Here is a 20,342-nt window from a genome sequence, read left to right as displayed (position 1 = left end):
GTGCTCCGGTTACTGGAATGCAGTGTGTAATTCTCAAGAGAATTCAGAGCTACGCCCTTATGCTAGTTTTGTGGCAGCATTCGAATCATTCCCGTGGAACACTCATCGTCGCTACGATGGAGCAATTATCAACAGAATTATCGCAAGGCTAACCTCCCTGTAGCGTACAACAACGTCAACCGCTTACTGTGTCAGGGTTGAGGCTATAAATCCGCTGCGGTGGCTTCGTGGCTATGGCATTCGGGGGCAGGGATGTTCCATTCGGAGAACTTTCCCTTCAACAGGGATTATGAGGGGTATAATGTCGCGAAAAAATAATTTCGACGGAGTTTCAGAGAATTTGAGGAACTGAAATTATCTCACTGTTTTAAAATTGGTCGACTTTCAAGCTGGTTCGGGGAAAACGGACCCGAAGTATGAATTTTTCGGTCTAATTTAGGGAGTCTTAAGTTATGGCATGGGACATCACTGTTCTGGATCTCAAAACGAGGTCAGGGGTTGTAGGGTTGAAATGATGGGATCAATACGTTTTTCCCACTTAACCGCGGCTGACCGTACAAACCACCCATCCCATCCAGTGATCGCAAGCACTACCGAGCGCACGCCGACTCGGCAGGGCCTAGCTGTGAGGAACAAATGAACAACGACAGTGGCTGACACATGAAGGCATTTATTGCTAGAGCGCCAATAACGCCGGCTAGCAACAAAATACGCTGAAGAATCGAGGTCGTCCGACTCACCAGCGAGGTTATGAGCGAATGTTCGCCCACTCTAGGGCAGGGGAGATTGACCCTGAGGACGTAAACGAATTCTCACTGAGCTCCGTGTCCCGGACACGGGCTGAGAATGCGTTTTCGTTTTGAAAGCTGGGAGTTCTGAAGTAAGCAGCACCCTCTTTGGCTTCAGCTCTCGTAATGGGCGTTGAGGGAAAAGTGGCAAGCCACCACGTTAATCTGTGAAAGGAACGCGAGAAATCCAAGAGCCTATTCTTGAGCCAGAAGTAAAATCAAGCGTCTGAGTAACTTTGCTGGCCTTCGATATTCACGCCGCTTCCTGCCAGAACCATGAGCTGATGAATTAGTCGAGCGCCTTTCTTGGAACGCGCGGGTTGCAGGTTCGATTGCTGTAGAGACTTACGGTGCATAATTTTATTGGATGGCAACGCCGATAAGCATATCATGCCCAAAGAAACAAATTTCACCTTACACCCAGGGCAGTGTAAAACGTGTGTCATGTTTCACATTCATGATGATGATGATGAGTGTAAAACACGACATTATTAAACGCATGCGTTCGCCACTGGTGTTTTTTTGGAAACGCAGATATGATACCCCCGAGGCGGACGCTTCTGCGCCAGAAATGTGAACTTCGCACGGAGGTGTTGGCGTTTCACTTGACCCCCCGTGATAAGGGATACCCCCTGAGAAATAGCGCCGGGAGTCATGTTTTAGCAAATGGCGTCGCTCTTTGCCGGAAGTCCGGCAGATGAGCCGCCCGACTCGCTGATAGCGCACCTCGCTAGTCGCGTGTATCTGCGAAGGTCAGAGGTCAACGCTGTGTCGTAATAAGAGTCAGCAGAGCTGTGGGACGAACGTGGCGCGTCGCGTTACGATGGCGTGGCTCCCGATGAATGAATGTGCCCCTGGTGAGTATCAGCATGTCGCCGACGATAAGTGCGGAGTCAGGAAAGGAAACGAGCTATTTAAAAAAAAAAATAAACGCGCAGTTCAATCTAAACAGAGCCTTGCAGAGAGATCACAAGATTCTCATTTGCAATATTGTGATGGCTCGTCAGAGATCTAGTCTTGTTCTGAAAGTTCCGCGGTGTCCGAAGTTTTAAGAATCGGAATGAAAACGTTACGCCACTAAAAGTTCTCTGTTCGGAGTTGACAAACCACTGGCTTCAATTATGGCGCTGCAAGCCTAAACTCAGCAAAGAACACAGTACGATGGTTGCGATAGCGTGTACCAAATGTTTCTTGGAATAAAGAAACGTTGTTTCGAGCTTGTGTATGAGTAAATGTACTTTGGGCTGTGCAGCGTTCGCGATGCGCGCAGATTAGCGTTCGCTTTAATATAGGACAGCGTTAAATGGGCGGCTGCTCTCTGATTTTCGATACGCACGAGGAAGTGGCGTAGTCAGAAGAAGATCACACTGCTTATCTACGCGCTCCCACGGTTAAAATGAGCTGAAGCTTGCAGTGATTCAGCTGTGAGTAATTTCAATTTCTCCGCAGTACTTTGATTACTCGACTACCAGCGATCTGAATGAGGGCTTGAACAGATGCGGGATGTAACTGCGTGCTCCCTTGCCATCACGTCATCAGGTAGCCTGTAGCAACACTGACAGGGCTCAATGTGAACAAAAATGATAGCGTATCGTTACTGGAGCTGCACTTTTTTTGCCTGAAGTCGTATTTATTAAGTGTATGTGCTAAATTATAATCGTCTCTTGTGTCTTCTTCATGGATGTGGAATGGAGTAATTGTGTTGATGTCTTTGCTAAGAACGCCATTATTATTGCTGAGGCGCCATGTCCCTGTCTGTGTTGTACTGTGCCATTCATATCGGAAGCAATAAAACACAGATGCGTCTAACCCTTTTCGATGTGCTATCGTGCTGTTCATATTTGTTTTCGCTGTATTCCGACGTTTTTTCTCATTTGTTTTCTGTGTCATAGGTGACGAACGCAGAAAATAAAAAAAAAATTGAAAACAGAACGGCTTATTGGGCGCCCTCTTTCTTTGCCTGAGACGCACTCTACCAACTGACTCCCCCCTTTTTCTTCAAAAAGGTCCAAACAGACTACGAAGCCTTCTGAAAAGCACAGCGTTTTTTTACGCGGCACAGAAAACCGAGGACAGATGCGCCTTACGGAGCTGCGAGATTTACTTCTCTTCCTCCATGTGGCCCTACCACACTTTTGCATTTCCGTCGCAGCTTCACGCACCTTCTGATAAAGCGACAACCCGGGCAGCACCCCGAGAAAACACGTTCCTGCTCTCTCCCGGATCGGCTTTTGCTCAGAAGAGACGACAAATCCCAGCCGAGAGCCGCCTCGGGATGCAAAACAAGCCGCCTCGGCTCAAAACTTATGCTTGAGGCGCCAAAGGAGAAAGTGTGCGGAGTGCGACGCGCAAGCTAGTCTTTATGGAGCGGGGCGGGGGAGAGTCTGGAACTGCTTGCTACTCTCGAAGGAGCGTATTACGGCGAGCGAAAGCCGACGTCTGGCGCGTTTGGAGAGTGGGCGGAATGCGCGCCAATTTCGCTTGCGCCACCCAGCGAAAACCGGACTGCGTCGCGAGCAACCCCAAAATGGAAGGTCGCGGAGATGAGCGTCTCGCTGGCACCGCAGACCAGGAGGTTAACGAAGGCATCAGCACGGAGTTGCATTGGCGTTCTTCACGGAACGCGTCTACGCTGATATTTTTGCGCTGTGAGTTCATCTTTCGGTTGAAGAACCTCACGTGGGCAGTGCTCTACTGGCCGACCACAGGGTTTGTTTTATTTGTTGTTGTTGTTGTAACACACTGATTTGTGCATTTTTCTTGAAAGAGGCACCGGACTAGCTATACTTTGAATCGGCCCGAGACAGGCGGTTGGCTAGAGAAAAAAAAAAGAAATAAAGTTACGTGAGCAACGGAGCAAGCTTGCTTTCGCGCGCAAGCCATCCTTCCGATCATGTGGAAGAAATCAGTGCGGTGTTTTGCAAAAACGGCCGGAGTGGCCGTAGAGGAAACGGACGACTATATAAATCGCAAATGCAAACTCACTTTCATGCTTTTGAGATGCGCTCATGTCAGGTCTCATATCTTTGAATGCGGGTGGTTTAGAACATTATGGAGTGGGATCCGGACTGGCGTTTTTAGTTCCCTTAATTCGTCCAGGAAATGAAATGCCGACTTTCTTTTCCACTGCATGGCTGATCGGCGCAATTAAATGCAGCGAATTCTGATGTGGAGGTTCAGAAACTGCGCTCGAAGGGTGATCAAGGCTACTTATTTTGTATTTATTTATTTATACTGTCATTGTAGGCCAAGCCAGGTGTTGCGGTTATCAAAACATCTCAAAATGCAACACATATAGCCAACACAATTGTGGACAACCAACACTTGTGGAGAGAAAAACGCAACGTTAACGCACGTATGCCTGAATTTCACAAAATTTTTAAAAATTAAATATTTTTTGGTGTTATGTGTTTGTTTCCCTTCAGAATTCTGAATCGTCCTTTGTTGATGGAAACGTTTACCAGGACCGACTTCTGAGCCGTCCTACATGTAGGACATTATGCAAATTCACTTCCTATTGCGTGTGATATGACTTGAAACATGTGGCATAGACTCTAATGTCACATTTCTCATCGCGCGTGGTGGATTTCTCGTCACAATGAGCAAATATCGTTTGCTTTTCTTGCGGATCGCAATGTGGTCGATGCGGTCCAATCTGTTCCTGCTTCTAAAGAAGACTGCAGCTCTTTCTGAACACAGAGAACAGAAAAAACTGAACGCATACAATGCAACGTTGGCACACGAAACGTTAAGAGCCACTTGAACGTACGGCAGCCAGTACACACTTCTATACAATGAACGCTTAGAATTAGTGTGCAAAAACTCAATCTCCTACCTCTAGAACACTGGGCGTACATGGGTTAACATAGATAATTTTCCTCGGGCTATTAAAAACAATAATTGCCATTCAAGCTACGTCATCCTACCAGGTCAGCTGCAAAGAGCTATTTGAAACAATATAGTGTCAGCGAAAGTAGCAAAGGCTTGCATATGAGTCTCCTGGTGGTATGCTGTTTCATCCCTGTTTTTCAATTCAATATTTTTTTCTGATTAGGAGCGATACTTAATTTATGGTGGATTTGAAATTGTCTAGGGTGACTGACTCCCACAAGTCCGAATCTTGGGGATGATCATCCAAGCGGATGGGAAACACCACATCGCCCTATTTGTTCACGACCGTATCAGTGTATTAAGCCCCTAAACTCGAAGCTGCCGTCAGGCGTTCGCGCATTCCCGTGATCATCCAACGAGACAGCCACAAGTCCAGCTGCCACAGACTGCCATTTAATCTTGAAAATATTCATGTAGCGCACTACTGCATTCCAAAAGCTTCGACACTTGCTTGAAAAATAATCGCACCCTGAATACCTATACGTATACGGTCACCGCCTCCAAGGCTTCCAGCGCGCTTGCAGGCTCTGTCTTTATCCCGCAACAGCTTACGCAAGCTCTGCTGGCTACGCTGATGGCGCAGAACAGCGCCCATACCGGCTTTCAAGCTTAGATATATGTCGACCACTACAGCGCGCCATTGGTAATGTTAGTAAATAAAGTAAAGATATGAACGGGGCAATTCCTCCAGGGCTACAAAACTCAGTGTTAAGCCGTAAAGAAGGCCCTTCTTATCGAGCTTCCATCTCTCTCCGTGCTTCTCAAGACAGCGGTTTTATACTACCAGGGGTCAAAACCCAGTTAGGAAAAACAGCGCTCCTGGAAATTTCCATTGCTGGAGCTTCTGCGTCGATGGATGCGCACCCTTGGGACCAGTTTTACGGCCCCTCATGGCGTGTGGTGTTCGCCATTCAGCACTGCGTGTGGGCGGACCGGAACCTTGGAGTTGGCAGGACTAGGCGTGTACACGAGTTCTGCCTCTTTCCTTCGTTTACTTCGGGCGAAGGAAGCGAACAGCAAGAGCCGGCCAAGGAATCCAGAGACAATGAGATCGATAAGAAGAAAAAGGGGTTCTCGTAGGAGACAGGACCAGTGCGGTGCGAGAGCATAAGCTGCAGGTCGATGCGCACGCTTCGTGTTTTGCTGTGGAGCTTTCTGAAAGTCAGGAGCGCAAAAACAAGGCTGCTTTTTTGAGTGCTCGCGTTACTTAGCGCGACATCGATCGGCGCTGGCGAGGAAAGCGTCCTCTTGCATGCCCACATGGCGCTGACAGTGAACGGCGGCCTGCAGTCCTGTTGACAGCGTCTTTCACTATCCAAGCTCGAAACCGATCACTCCATGTCCTGAGCTCCACCCCGTTATTTGCCTAATGGCACATTATGATTCGTTTCACTTAATCATACTGACTTGAGTCGCCCATGACGACTATCCTAAGAAACCCCCGCCCATGCTGTGTGGTATGTGTTATACACACGCTCTTATATGAGGATGATCGTTAACTAATGCACCCAGAGCTATTGAAACAAAATCTCTCAAGGTTGTCTTCAATCAGTTTTGTGCAATTTGAAGCAAAAATAATTTGAGTAACTATTTAGGAAGCGCTAAGCATACAAAGATGGGAAAATGAGGCGCTGTCACCGTTCGATAACGTTCCACATGGAATTTGTGATATTAGGGGACGTTTCAGATCGTCCGCTATGGTCGAGGGCGGCGCTGGTGAGCACTCTCAAGGTTAGGCTACACTACTGCACCTGGCTTCATCGCCCACCTAAACAATACTTCTGTACTTACGGAACACAAAGCAGTGATGACGATAGCTTCAGCAAAGAACTTCTTGAAGGACAACTGTTTAATCATCACGGGTGAAGTGCAGCATTCCGTTGTATGCTACCCTGCACGTGGCACGAGCTCCCAGTGCGATGAGCTCAACACAGATTGCTGGAGTGCCATTATGCATCATCTCAAAGTCGCAGATGTGTTAGCCTAGCTGCGCTTGTGTTCTCTGCACCAAAGGGTAGCACTGTGTCCGGTCATGCAATCAGGGTCGCGACAAGTTCCAAAGCTCTTCCTTGTGGTTCAGCACGAATTCTTTCCTGCTCACAGTTCGCAACTGTACTGCTGCACTGATCATGCAGTCCGCAGCTGGAACCACAGAACAGGGCATGGTATAAGGGGAGAAACTGCGAACACTTCTCAGCAACGTTTGACAAACGTGATTTCAAGTTGTGCTTCTACGCCCCAAAAATTATGACGTTTCCAGTGCCGTTCTATGTCCTCACGCTCATTGCATGAGTGGCATCAGCTCGGGAATACTAGGCAAACACATGAAAGAGCAAGCACAACATCAGCGTTGTGCTTCGTCTTTCATGCGTATGTCTATTCCCGAGCTGACGCCACTCAATCTGTGAACCAGCCAGCTCAGACACGACTAGAACGTCTTTAGTTCGCGTTCTTGAAAAAGTAAAAATCTAGAACAAGCGGAAGAATGCGCCTGAAAATCAAGTAAAATCAACAAGAAATAAAAAAAAAGACAGTAAGGAGAAATAAATATGGAAGCGCTTAAGCAGCGCGGTACTGCCAGCTTCGTTTCATAGACAGTTCATCTCTTGTGGAGCGTTGAGGCGCAGATTACGGAGTATTAACACGCAGGGTGACGGGGCTGGTTTTCAGACTGAACCGAAGTTCCTCTCGTCGCCGTCTCCAAGACAGGCCGACAGTCGGCACCGTAGCCGACATCGCCATTTCAGTTGTCTCCTGGTCCACTGAGAGGGACCACTTTATTCGTTCGCGGGAACTTGACACCACAGTTGACCGCTACTACGTGAGCTCACTTCTAAACGACTGGAGGCAGTTATGGTCGCGCGCTAGGCGTTGTCAGTGCCTGCATGTATACGAATGAAAATCAAATGCGCTGCTAAAGGGTCTTCCCAAGTCCAAGAAGCTGCAGGAGGAAGAGAAAAGAAGTAGCATGTTAAAGATAACTTAATAATTTAGCAAGAGAAATTGCCTTTCTAGCTCTTCAGTATGCACTTCGTCATTGAACTGTGTCACTCGTAATTAGTACTGCGCAGGCTTTCAAGAAGGAAGAAACTGCTGAAACTTGCATTTATGCCATGCTTAGACGCGTAAAACTTGTGGATAAAGAAGACTTTTTCTTTTTGAACTCGGTAAAGAGTGACCCAGATCCTATCTAATGAGTTTTGCGGTAAACTAAGATGCTTAAAAAAAATTGAATCTCGAAATCGTAACTACTGAATCAAACCCAGAACTCTTCTTACCGGCGGCACAGTCGCATATAGACTGCTGTCCTTTCGCAGTTTAGGGTTCATTAATTTTAAATATAAAATAGGAGAAGGCATCTTTTAGAGTGCTTGTTGTCTGCACATGATGTAACACTTTCCAGCGAAGTTTTTGACGAGATTGACGCAGGAGTTCGGCCGAATAGCGGTAGCTATGAATTTTACGTGAACGCCTTTCACGTCCCGACAGCGGCGGTATACATTTATAAGTGGCTGTGTGAATATGAGAGATAAGCGACGGATGAGTATTGCTGAAATGCTTAGAGAGATTATTGTCAACACGGGGTAATAGAGATAAGGACGTCAAAATAATTAAGGTTGATTTGGCACTATTTTTTCTGCGGCTATCAGCTACCCGTGCGGCAGCGGCCGTGAAGCCGCTAATGGAGCACCACAGAAGGAGCGAGTTGGGAATGCTGGCCACCGAACCAACTAGCAGCCTCCGCTAGCGACGCCGATGAGACGAACTTCGTGTCGGCCTGAAAGCGGGCTGCGTCCGTGTGCTACAGCACAGCGCCACAACTCGCGCTTGAACGTTTTGCGAAGGTTATGCCGTCAGGGGTATCGGAGCTGGCCTACGGTACTGTGCCTTTGTTTTTATTTGTGTATCATTTTTATTGCGCAGGTTTATACCTTTTTTTTATCTTGCCCTTTCAGTCCTCCTTCTTTGTCTTCTTGGCGCTTTCAATGCCGACCTTCGTCGGCTACTTTTTTCTTGTACTAATAATTTGAAGTGCTTTTGTAACTCACCAGCCTTATACATATACTGGCCTACTTTGCATTCAGTAGTGTCCCATGCCCCTCCATAGGCTTGAGTTTTTCGCGACCACGTCTTCTTTGTTTCCTTTGTCTCTCACGTCCGCAATTATTTTTATCTTTTTGGAGGGCAGCGCGCTTGGGGCGCCATCTATGCATAGCGTTTCTCTAAATTAATTGCAAAAATAACCGGCGCCACAACCATTCATCCGCCATAACGATGCCGGGAAGTGCATACATCGAGCTCATTTTCACTTGTAATTGGCCGCAACGCACATCAGTGGTAAGACTATCCCTTTCTCGCGGAAAACCTCCAATAACTGCTCTGCTAATCTCTGTCAGCGCCCGTAGCAACCGTTTCTTTCCAAAAAAATTCTCAGATCCGTGAAAAACGTGCTATTATATATAACTAAATCTGCGGACAGTTTATAAAGCGAATCCACGTTTTCGGCTAAGCACTACCCAAGTCAAATGCGAAGTTCACAATAGGCAATTCTGCAGAGCTTCATGTGTCCGTGCATTCTTTCCTTGCTTTTTTTTTCTCTTTTCAATGCTTGTTTGCTGCCCAGCTCATTACTGCCGAACGAGAGAGTCTCTCTGTTGTCTTTATACCATTCTTATAGATGCTTATCCTTCGAAACTGCGGAGCGTTCCAGCGCAAGCATTGCCGCGTATCGTAGAAAACTCCCGATGGGGTACTTTTGGTTAAGGCAGCTACATCCGCAAAGCTAAAAAAAAATATTCGGTACAGCGTGCTCGAAAATTGAGATATCTGCAGCGTTTGGAGGTGCAAATTTGTGTGCCCCCGAACACTGCAGATGTGTAAGTCACAATTCCCCGTTGATGTTGGGGCACTTGGCACAGCGGCATTGGCGCCGCGGTAGCCTCTACCAGTACGTGCAAGCGGCTGCAATAGCGGGCGCCTCCGAAGCTTCGCTCGCAAAAGCGCAGTTTTTCGGGAAACGCCCATTTAGTGTTCGTCTTAACGCTTTACGACCTTTGATTTTAAACATTTTGTGTACCTTATAAGCATTAGGTGATTGGTTGAAAATTCTCCAGCTATACGCTAGTTGATTACCAAAAATGCTGAGTTTCAGTATCGCACACTGAATCTTTGAAGCTTGTTTATTGGTATCAGATATCAGCCGCGTACTGTCGGGAGCAGAACTCGGGCATACCACGCCAGCTTCGACTAAACTGCATAGCACCGCCACGCAACGACGATGCCTGGTGTCGAGACAGCCGAAAGCTGGTACCTTTCTCATCTGCAGGCATGAGTTTTCTCGTCTCAAGTTATCGAGGTCCTATTTTTTTTTTCGATATCGCAGAAACCTTGTCCCTGAGATGCAGTTTAGTCGAAGCTCTGCAAGCACATTTTGTTCTTCCTACAGTACACTGAAGGCGGCTATTCACTGATATCCTATAACATAATTCTGCGAATGCAAATCGATCTTTGCAGAAGTGAAGAATGACGCGAACTAGCGTGAGCCGGTCGCCTTTGTTGCAAAATGATTATATTTACTGCATTTCAGGATTGTATTTATGTCGCATCACGAACGACTGGATCGAGTGAAATTTCACGCGGGTTAACTTCAGCGCCTGGTGATCACCAATTATTCCAGACCTCTCTTAGTGACGTCTACTTATCGCTGTGTTAAATTCGCAAAAGCCTGCACAAATCTTACCTCTCAGAGAGAGACTTGAGAAAACCGAAATATTCACAGGAATCGAGTGTCTGACTTGCGTCGATGCTCCTGGCAGCGAGGCCACAGCCTTTTACGCGCAAAACTTTACAGCCTTTGAGAAATGGCGTGTGTTCAAATCCTCTGTTTGTGCATTTAGTGTAAAATAAACGACGGTGAAACAAAACGAGACAAAAAAGCGGAAGCGAGTAATGACAGCTGTCTACAGGACGGCTTCACAACATAAAATTATTTTGATTTTCATGTCATGAACGATAACATAATTTTTGGGTGCTCCTAGTCTGTGTATATGACTGTCGCATCGGAGGCGAGAGGTGCGCTCAGTCCCCGACATAAACGGGTCTTGGGCAGCAGGATGGATAAAGACCCTCCTGGGCTTCCATGCGGCAGTTCGCTGACGGGCAGTAGTACGTGGTGCACCTGTGGCGAAAAAAAAAAAAGAAACGAAAAAAGTTGATTTTTCACCTTATTTGGCGAATACGGGTGAAAAAAAGAACCGAACAATACTGAAAAGTAGGAGGACCAAATGAAGTCCTCAAGTGCCCACCAAATGAAAAAGACACGCGTCCTCAGCATGAAAGCAATTAGACGGAAAAAAATGATCAAGTGGCACAGCTTTCCAACACGAAGTATAAGAATGTAAAAAGTAGTGCCTAAGCTAGTATTTTTTCACGGATGTCCTGGAAAGAATGTATGAAAGCGAAATTCAAGGTTCAATGTTATAGCAGCAAGACAGGCACAAATATTTGGGGAATTGCAGACCTCCGAAACCGCACTCATCTTTTTTTTGTTTTTTTTTTCATCGAAAATTTTCATTGCGCCTCCTTAAAAGTGCGGCCGTCGCGTCCCCGCTCAAATCCATGCCCTTGTGCTCAGTAACAGGGCGCTACAGGCACTGATCGACCGCGGTGGGCAACTAGCGGGATGAAGAAGAAAAAACTATCGTCTATATCATCGTCAATATTAGGTGCATCGCATGAAATGCATTGCACGAAAGGCGTAGCACATTCTAAAGCGCCTCATAGATGATGGTAGCTGCTTTCCGGTATTGGCCACGTCCTTTGGCTGCTGGACGGGCTTCCTAATTCGGCCGCTTACTATTCCTCGACCCGGGCAGCGCGCATGGCCTCTATGGCTGCTTTCGAGGCTTGAAGAGCCGCCGCCATCCGCCGCTTCTCATCTTCCAGCTGGACAGCACGGTGTTTACGGCGACATTTAGAAGACCAAAACAAGGTATGAAGAACGACGGAGTCGACGAATTAAGGCAGTAAGACGAGAGACCAGACAGAACACGCAGCGCGAGAAATTCGGCGACGGTGGTGTGGTCTAAGGTATAAGAAAATGTAGCCGCTTTGTTTGCCACGGCGCTGGTTCGCACTCCGCTTGGGGCTAAAGTTTTTCCATCCTCTAGATTTTTCGGATTAGTTCGGCCTCATGTTCAAAACGTTTCTCGGCTGTCACTCCTCGGCTGTCTCGGCTGAATTCCTAACTAGCCTGATGAGCTATACACGCTCTCAAGTATCATGCTCCCTCGTTAAAAAATGTGATACACCCTGTCGATGTGCATTCCTAAAATTACTGCGCATGAAGCTCTCCCATTTCTCGTTAAAATGATCTAGACACCCGAACAGTGGTTGCGTCATGTTCAAGAAGACAAGGGAGAGAGTGCTCCAGCAAGCCTAAGCAACGCGTGTGCCTTTTGTTTATTGTGCCCTAATACTCTCGTAGCTCCGCTCTGCTGCTCAGCGTGCAACGTACCGCCTTGAAATAAAGTCCGGGAGAAGTATGCGCCTACCTTGACCTTAACGATGTTATCTGCAAAGAGGCGCGGTCAGCGTGCAGTTGCTTAAGCTCCATCTTTCTCATTTGGCCACGTCTCCTCATTGCGACACGGAACGCCCGGCGATCAGCTCCAACTGCTAACCATTTCTCTCACGCGTAGGACGAGACCCCAGCCCGATGGCTCTCGTACACGACAAACCGCGATAGCGCGTGGCTAATAAGCATACCGAAAGTTCTTCGTCGCTCGCAATGAATCGGGCCTCGCATGAAGAGTTCGCTTAGCTCCGTAATGACTTCCGTCGCGTGTGGTTTCCGCTGGGCTCATTGCGACAGCGGACGCGGCTCAGACGCTGTTTTTTGACAGGGCAGACCCCGAATAAGAGAAGTCCACCAAAGGGTCGTCGATTAGAAGGTTGCTAAAGTTCGGATAGAGCAAGAGAAAGAAACAAAAAAGAAAGAGAGAGAGAAAGACAAAGAGAAAGAAACAAAAAAGAAACAAAAAAGGGAAAAAGAAAGGAAGAAAGAAACAAAAAAGAAACAAAAAAGGGAAAAAGAAAGAAGGAAAGAAACAAAGAAAGAAGGAAAGAAACAAAGAAAGAAGGTAAGAAACAAAGAAAGAAGGAAAGAAAGAAAGAAAGAAAGAAAGAAGGAAAGAAAGAAAGAAAGAAAGAAGGAAAGAAGGAAAGAAAGAAGGAAAGAAGGAAAGAAAGAGGTCTCTTAATTCAATAGAATGTAATGAAAGCTGAAGAAAAGCAACCATTTAACGCCAACATCCTCCTTCAAGCTGCCTTCGCAGGCTTTGAAACGTGCCGGATCGAATAAAATTACAACGGTCGTCACTAAAACTTGTGGTCGAGACAACTTTTTCCCTTTCTTTTATTTTTTTACTACGACATGTAAACTTCAAAAGGGTTGAGAAAGGGTATGGACATGTAAACAAACAACAAACCCGTCACTGATTGTCTTATAAGCAAGTCTATGGGAGAATCAAAAGCAATGCTCAGCTCCTTTCGTGCGACGCCACCACGGATAACCTCAGATGGCTTTCTGAGGATTAGCAAGAGATATCTTGAACTAAACCATTGCGAGGTCGAAATAGAAGAGCCGAGAGGTCGCTAGTAAAGTCATTCTTGATTAATCTACCATCCGTCAGCAATAAGGTTTCCCGACATGCTTCTAAGTCAACTTAATGGAAGAGCCATATTTACTGTGGATGATACATATTATAAGCGCTGTAGTTCTTGGTGTTAATCCAATTCATTTATTTATTTCCTCAAAGGACATTACATGAGGGAGTGGGTGGTTATGGCAAACAAATATTATAAATTATGATTAAAGGTTTTCGATAAGCCGCTTGAATGCTCGCGGGTTGATGATATTGGCAACTTCGGTGGGCAAGTCATTCCATTCTCGTGCTGTACGTAGGAAAAATGATTGCTGAAAGGTCACAGTGTGGGCTTGTGGGGATACACTCTATTTTGGTGGCAAAAGTTGGCGATGCGATGAGCTCTTTTTATGTAGTGGTTATCAAAAGGCAACGAATGGAAAAATTTATGATAAAAGGTTAAGACATGCTATTCTACGACGCGCAGCTAAGGGGGTAGGTTTGTTTGCGCTTTTAGTGCGGAGATGATAACATTGTGGGAATAGTTAGACAGAATGAAGCGTGCAGCGAGATTCTGAACCGACTCAAGGGCGTTAGTAAGATTATTGTAGTGCGGGTCAAAAATAGAATTAGCATACTCCAGCTTGGGTCGCACGAAAGTTTGAAAAGCAAGCTGTTTAATAGAAGGCGGAGCGAGCGAAAGGTTACGACGTAAATAGCCTAACGCACAATTAGCAGAATTTATTATGTGGTTAACATGAGAAGTCCAAGTTAGGTCGCGGGAGATATGCACACCGATATACATGAAAAATTCAGATGTTGTAATCTGCATGTTATTGGTGGTATAATTGGGCTCAACGTAATTACGACGACGGTGGATTTTCCTAGAGTTAAGCTTATATCACGCGCGAGTTGTTTTTTCGCCTGTAGTACTAAGTACGGAGAAAACAATGCTTGCATGATGATCATTATCCTGCTCATGGATCTAGTTTCATCAGCTTCGATTCCCAGCAGTTTTCGTTTCCACCTTACAAATGACTTGTATTTCCCGATTTTTTAAATCCTCCTTAATTCATGCAGCGGTTTTTCGTCATTTCCGTCTAAAGAGTACGAGTGAGAAAAAAAAAAAAACGCGCATCACATTAAGCAAAACTCGTCCCTTGCGTTCCGTCTTTACGGCAATACTCGTACCGGTACGCCTTACCACTGACGGGGAGATCGCTGCTCAGTACGCCGTGCGCAGACCGATGGTTTTCACTGAGACTCTATATTTCCACGACTCTCTGACTCTGTTTCGCTCCTGGTCGCCTCCTGCATGCCAGTAAGACAATGCCAGGCGCCAGCGGTCGTCATGGCTTTTTGTCGTCATCTTTCAGCGTTTTGAAACGTTCCGTCGAGAACGCTTGCTGAAAGCAAGCAAGGACGGAACAAAACAAAAATGTACTGAATAGGCGCGGCGCGTACACACCCAAGAATAACGTTCAAAACAGGCCGGTCCATAAATATCGACTGCGGGGAGTTTGCAGTTCCGCAGTAACATGCGAACAGGAAGATGCTTTGCCACAGCAAGCCAGTTGTGTTGCGGCCGTCAAGCGACGCCGCTATGCTTCCTCTTTGCGAAGGAGAAAAAGAGAAAAGGGGGGAGGGAGGGAGAGACGTTCCCTTGGCGCCGAGCAGGCGTGCTTACTCTTGGATGAAGACTGTCCTGTGGTGCTCGATGCAGGTCACCCTACGGCAGGGCGACTCCTGGCGTAGGCTCTCGCCGGCAGGGATGGTGATGTTCTCGAAAAGGCACGAACCTGTTCGCGTCGCAGGTGTGGGAAGACGCAGTCAATGTCGTTATAGGAGCCTGATGCCCGCGCTCGGCCTTCGAGCGCTGGGCGCATACGTGACGCGGCGTGCATGTCCACGGTTAGAATCAATGAAAGTGCTTGTGTAGGCGCGACGAAAATATTGGCCCCAGTGTTTGCACAACGGGGCTGTTTGAAATGCAACGCGCGTTCAGGAGAGGAGCTTGAATTTCGACACGCTCCACTCAGAAGGCTCCCCACACGCCACAACTGGAGAGCGCCTCCGTTTTTGGTTTGAGTGCAGTGCGTAGGTGGAAATGTTGAATCATTTTTTGGCTTGGGCGGGGAGCGTCGTACTGCTAGGCTGCACACGATCGATGTTGGAAGCATGGATGAGCCCGGTTGCTTCATTTCGCTGAGGGGTTAAAACGAAGGGAGATGCGCAACTAAATGATTTTTAACTTGACAAAACTGATATTTGTCTTATTCTTTTTTCATGCGTCAATAAATATGGATTAGAAATAAAATTCTAGTACATTATTTACGAAGTAAATCTTGCACCTCATACAGGAAACGGGTGTTCCGAAGTGGAAAACAAACTTGTATGGAACACATCGTTCTAGAAATATAGAATTATTATGGAAATTCCATTATTAAGATTGAAGCATGCTTTGTAAGATCACATATATAATTTCTCATTAAACTTATTCGTACAGTGACCGCGTTTCATCGAGAATGATGTGTCAACTTCCCGTATTTCGCTTTGGTCAAAAGGAACGACCGGAGTGCATGGTAGCAGCATGTTTTTTATTGACCTGGACAAAGCGCAGATCTCAGTTCTCTTTCTCACTAAAAGCGCACATCCTTGTTGACGGCGTAATCTGGTGACGAAGGAAGAAAGTAGATTGCGTGGAAGAACGGCTCACCGCCCTTCGAATTCAGTACCGCTCACTGTTGTGGTCTGCCATTCGAAATATAATCTATCCATATATGTGTTCTTACTTTAAATATTATACTCGCATTCACAAACTGTCTGCCTTGTTGAGCTTTTTCCATTGATTTTATTACTGATCAACTTTTTTGTTTTCTTTTCATCTCGTGTTACAGTGACGTATGCATTGTATAACACTTTTAATGAACTTTTAAAATTTGCTGTTTACTCCTGCTATGTTGTGTACTGGTTTCCTGCGCCTTTGTCAAGCTGTTTGTACAGCTTTTAGTCCAGGCGACCATCCACTTGTTGGAAAATAAATTTGATTTGATTTTGATTTTTGATTTTGAACTCTAATTCGCCTTCATATCAGGAACTGTAGACCCATCGGTGAATGCGACCCGTGACTAATTTATTCCATCTTCTGCAGAGGCAGTTCTAGTGCAGTACACCATGCACAGTGTGGCCGCATCTACTCAGGAGCAGGAACGCTCACTTTTACAAAGGTTGTGGTCACTAAAAAACCTCAACAACAAAAAAAGAAGAAGAAAAAAGCCCTTCAGGCACCGCAAAGAAAAATGGCCGAAAAGTTTTTTAGAAAAAAATTAAGGTTGCCTTAGCAGCTATCGCATGCACTGGTAGAACAAACGCGTAACGTGCAATCGTGCCTAACACGATAACCTGGTAACTCTCAGATAATCAGTAATTAAAATAAGCGCCTGAATAAGTAAAGTTTTAACGTATGCAGTGGCGAACTCTTGCATCGTTGCATACAAAACAGAAAAGTTTAATTCTCCGCAATGGAGGTGAGCGAGCATCGTTAAAAAACATGCACGGTACCATTTAGCTGGTAATAAGCAGCGAACAAAGTTTTTCAAGGCGCGTGAAACACCACCACTCCTTCATTTTTGTTTTCCTTTGCTCTTATCATTTTCTGGCGTAACACCGTCACAAAGACAAACTAAGAAAAAGAACACAAAAGTCAGATGCGCTGTGCACTTTTTCTTTGCATTTTGTACTTGCACCGTTTTCACTATTCATCAATGGTAACATCACTGGGCGCCTGGATACGGTGTTTCCACATCGACCCGTTTGTTTCGCCGTAAACTAACACCGAAGTTGAGCAACGAGCTCAGAAAAAAAAAAATAGTAACATTAATAACAATGTATCTTTTTGACTCTCTTGCATCACTACGGCGTCTAGGCTTCTTTTCCTTCCTTTTTCTTTCTTGCTGCGGCGAGCTACGCGTATAGTACTACCGGTACTACGAAGAAAAGCATAAGGTTTAGAAAGACAGTTTCAGCGAGGCTGCAGCGTGGTTATACCTATACACTCTGCATAGAGAAAAAAGCGTTGTTCTTTAGATTGAGGGATAAGTACAGGTGTATTTCTCGCAACTAGCACGAGCTGGGGCTTGAGCTCGCCTCATGCAGGCCGCGTACAACACCTTGCGCCGGGCAGCCGGAGCTCCGGCGAGAGGCGTGCGCGCTTCAAGGACGCGCGACGGCGTACTGGAGCGCGCGCGCGAATCGCCGGCCGGCGCGTCGGTCGATCTCTTACCGTTGACCAGCTGCATCCCCATATCGGCGCGATAGCCGGTCCCGATGGTCCAACAGTGGCCCACGGCCAACATCGCGGCCAGGGCGAGGGCCGGCATTGACTCTGGCATCGCGCACTGCGGCGGAGGTCCACCACTTCGTGTCGAACACGCTCTCCGAGGTGCCGAGCGGGGGCTTCGAGGAGCGAGGGCGCGGCGTTATCACGAGGAATGCCGGGCTCCAAAGGGGCGTCAAGGGGTGCCTTCCGCTCTTCTCAAGGCCGTCTGTGTCACCAGGCTGAGGACGCGCGTCGGGTGGCGCCAAGAATCAGCCTCCGAGACACGCGCGCTGGAACGCTGGGAACTGCGGCGGCGACTCCGTGGAACCGCGCGTGGCGTCGCGTGCGATGGCTCATCGCGCGCCGTCGGCTCATTGCCATGCATCTGGTGCGCCGCGCGCCGGACGTGTCACCGCCGTCTTCGTTAACGGGCCCCTATGTCCGCCCAATTAACATTCCCCGGATGGCACCGTTTCATACCCGGCCTCGGGGACGTCATTTCCTCTGTGACTGCGAAGCATCGGCACGGATAGGCAGGGCGAAAGGGAGACCGGAGCCCGATTGTTCGCTGCCTCGATCTTGACACGGATCCGTTCGGCCGAGGAGCAGCACAAGGGACGCGTGTATCGCACAGTCTCGTGTGCCCGCCCGTGTTTCATTCCGGTCTATTTGCAGGCGCACAGAACGGAAATACCTCAGCTGTGACTATCCGGCTCGGATAGAACGCTTGGCTTGCTTTGTCATCCTTACCTATTGCCAGACGTGATATCACGTGCAGCTTCATCTACAGGTATGCCCTCATGGGCTGCCTAAACCGGTTTAAAACGCCTGATGTGCAGTCATGCGCGCGCTTGCGCGAAGAACGCTCGATTAGTATTCAAGCCGAGGCACCAGCGCCGGTTAAAAGTGAAAGCCTACAAACTGGTAAGAATCCAAATGTTGTGCGCCGGCTGCGCCGTCATGTCACTTTTCTTCAAGAAAAGCGGTATTTTGACTTGAATCCTAATTAAGTATTCACTTCAAGTGCCCTCACAATATACGCGTACAGCGGCACACTGGGTAGCAGAGCAAAGTGAGCGCTGGAATCGCTAAAAGGCCTTACGGAAAGGCGGAGAAAAACAGGACAACAAGAGGCATTGTTTTGATTGTGCATACAATCCAAACTTTGTTTCATGAAACATGCTACCGGCATATAACCTTCGGGCAGCAGTCTGGGTAGTAAGATCTTCCCCGTTTAAGCTCGCATCCCGGCCGAAGTTCCGGCAACGGTCCACACCTACGAACAGAGAAGAGAGTGGCATAAATGCGCTTTCTCTCACAAAAATGCCGCGGGAACGACAGCAAGCAAAACTTCGGCGCTGCTCTGTCGCCTTCAAACTCAGATCATGAAACTAAAGAAGTCTCTTTGCAGCGACGCTTATGATGCTGGATGTACTTGACGTAATGTTGATTTCTGAATACGGTCTCTTGATGCATTGTTCTTGAACCACATAAAACTGTAAGTTTCTTTATGTATCACGAAGCAATACATCGCACTTTCGACTCGAGACGAAACTTGCAGAAAGCAACTTTAAAGGAATAGACACATTATTTTAGTTGCATGTTTTTTCTATCCGCAGTGATGCATAAGGCATTAGAATACATAAATCTCACTTGGTATTTCCCATTACAATATGTTGGACGAGTTGGTTTTCGGCTTCCATAACAGCGCATTTGACGGAACAGATCAGTGAAATGGTACACCCCTACAAACGTTAAATAAATCATAAATGAATTTCTTCTTGGTGCTGCTTCGGTTTCGTTTTAAAGAGCCGGTCGATGACTGTGACGTGTAAGGAGTGTTTAGGTCTTGTAAGGAATGATGAAAACTGCAATACAATCACTTATACGTCGTTTGTTGTTATTCCAGCTTTTAAATTAAGACTGCGTATCAGAGATTATATCGCAGTTTTTTTCGTGCCTCACGTCACCTACACACTTCTTACACGTCATAGCCACCGTTCAGTTGTTGAAACCGAAATGACATGAAGAACATCCTTTCTAAATTAATTAGCGGTGTAGAAGTTGATACATGTATGCTCATGTCAAACGCAGCATTTGAAACAAGGAAACACGCAGCAAAATGTAACGACAATGCTCTTTTAGCGTCCTTGCGTGCACTACAGCCGTTAAGAAAAATTCACTAGAAGCAACGGAAGTACAGATGCAATTTGCGATGCTCGTTTGTTTCACCCACAAAATGCGATGAGTTTGGTTGCGCGTGTCTCGCGCTCAGATTATTAAATTATGATTTTTGCAGCAACATATTTGCGGTGACTTTCTCCTGACCGGATGGAGTCGGAGTTGCTGTCGTAGTATTTGCCAGCCTCCGAGCTATTTCTAGCATTATAGTTAGTAAAACAAGCTTTTTACCCCTTATATTTATTTTTCTTCCCAACAACAACCGCCAACATCCTCTCAAAACCCCCACTAACAAAAAAATAAAGCACGTCTACGCGGACCCGAAGCAACAAGCTATGTAAGCACGAGAAAAAAAAATCCCAACCTCGGAAAGACAATGTTAAATGCAAGCGAGCCCAATCATTCTGTTGAAGACAAATTCCCAAAGCTCCCACACTTCAGAAGGGGGCTTTTAGTTATAGACACCATCCGTCGCGGATATGTGTCGAGGAAGCCTGTACCGTGTTTGCTTTCACGACT

At 46.7% G+C, this 20,342-nt stretch overlaps 1 protein-coding gene across 1 annotated transcript; it reads right to left on the bottom strand.

Annotated features, from left to right (window-relative positions):
* Positions 1-10,646: 10,646 nt before the first annotated feature.
* Positions 10,647-18,259, bottom strand: LOC149349640 (complement inhibitor CirpT4-like). Its single transcript, XM_089578671.1, has 3 exons — positions 17,607-18,259; positions 15,012-15,123; positions 10,647-10,857 (listed from the first exon to the last, which is right to left on the bottom strand). The coding sequence occupies exons 1-3, from the start codon at positions 17,713-17,715 to the stop codon at positions 10,758-10,760; spliced, it is 321 nt and encodes a 106-aa protein (XP_089434797.1). The 5' UTR covers positions 17,716-18,259; the 3' UTR covers positions 10,647-10,757.
* Between the last annotated feature and the right edge of the window lie 2,083 nt (positions 18,260-20,342).

The sequence above is a fragment of the Amblyomma mixtum genome, chromosome 3, assembly GCF_055824585.1.
Source record: "Amblyomma mixtum isolate Tamu chromosome 3, ASM5582458v1, whole genome shotgun sequence".
NCBI lineage: Eukaryota > Metazoa > Arthropoda > Arachnida > Ixodida > Ixodidae > Amblyomma > Amblyomma mixtum.
This window is presented reverse-complemented; position numbering and strand designations above follow the sequence as displayed.

Bases quoted from the DNA above. Each gene is read 5' to 3' on its own strand.
- LOC149349640 (XM_089578671.1), bottom strand. From the start codon at position 17,715: ATGCCAGAGTCAATGCCGGCCCTCGCCCTGGCCGCGATGTTGGCCGTG. The intron at 15,124-17,606 runs GTAAGAGATCGA...CGACGCGAACAG, and splicing joins GGGGATGCAGCTGGTCAACG to GTTCGTGCCTTTTCGAGAAC. The intron at 10,858-15,011 runs GTAAGCACGCCT...TTTTCGCCACAG, and splicing joins AGGACAGTCTTCATCCAAGA to GTGCACCACGTACTACTGCC.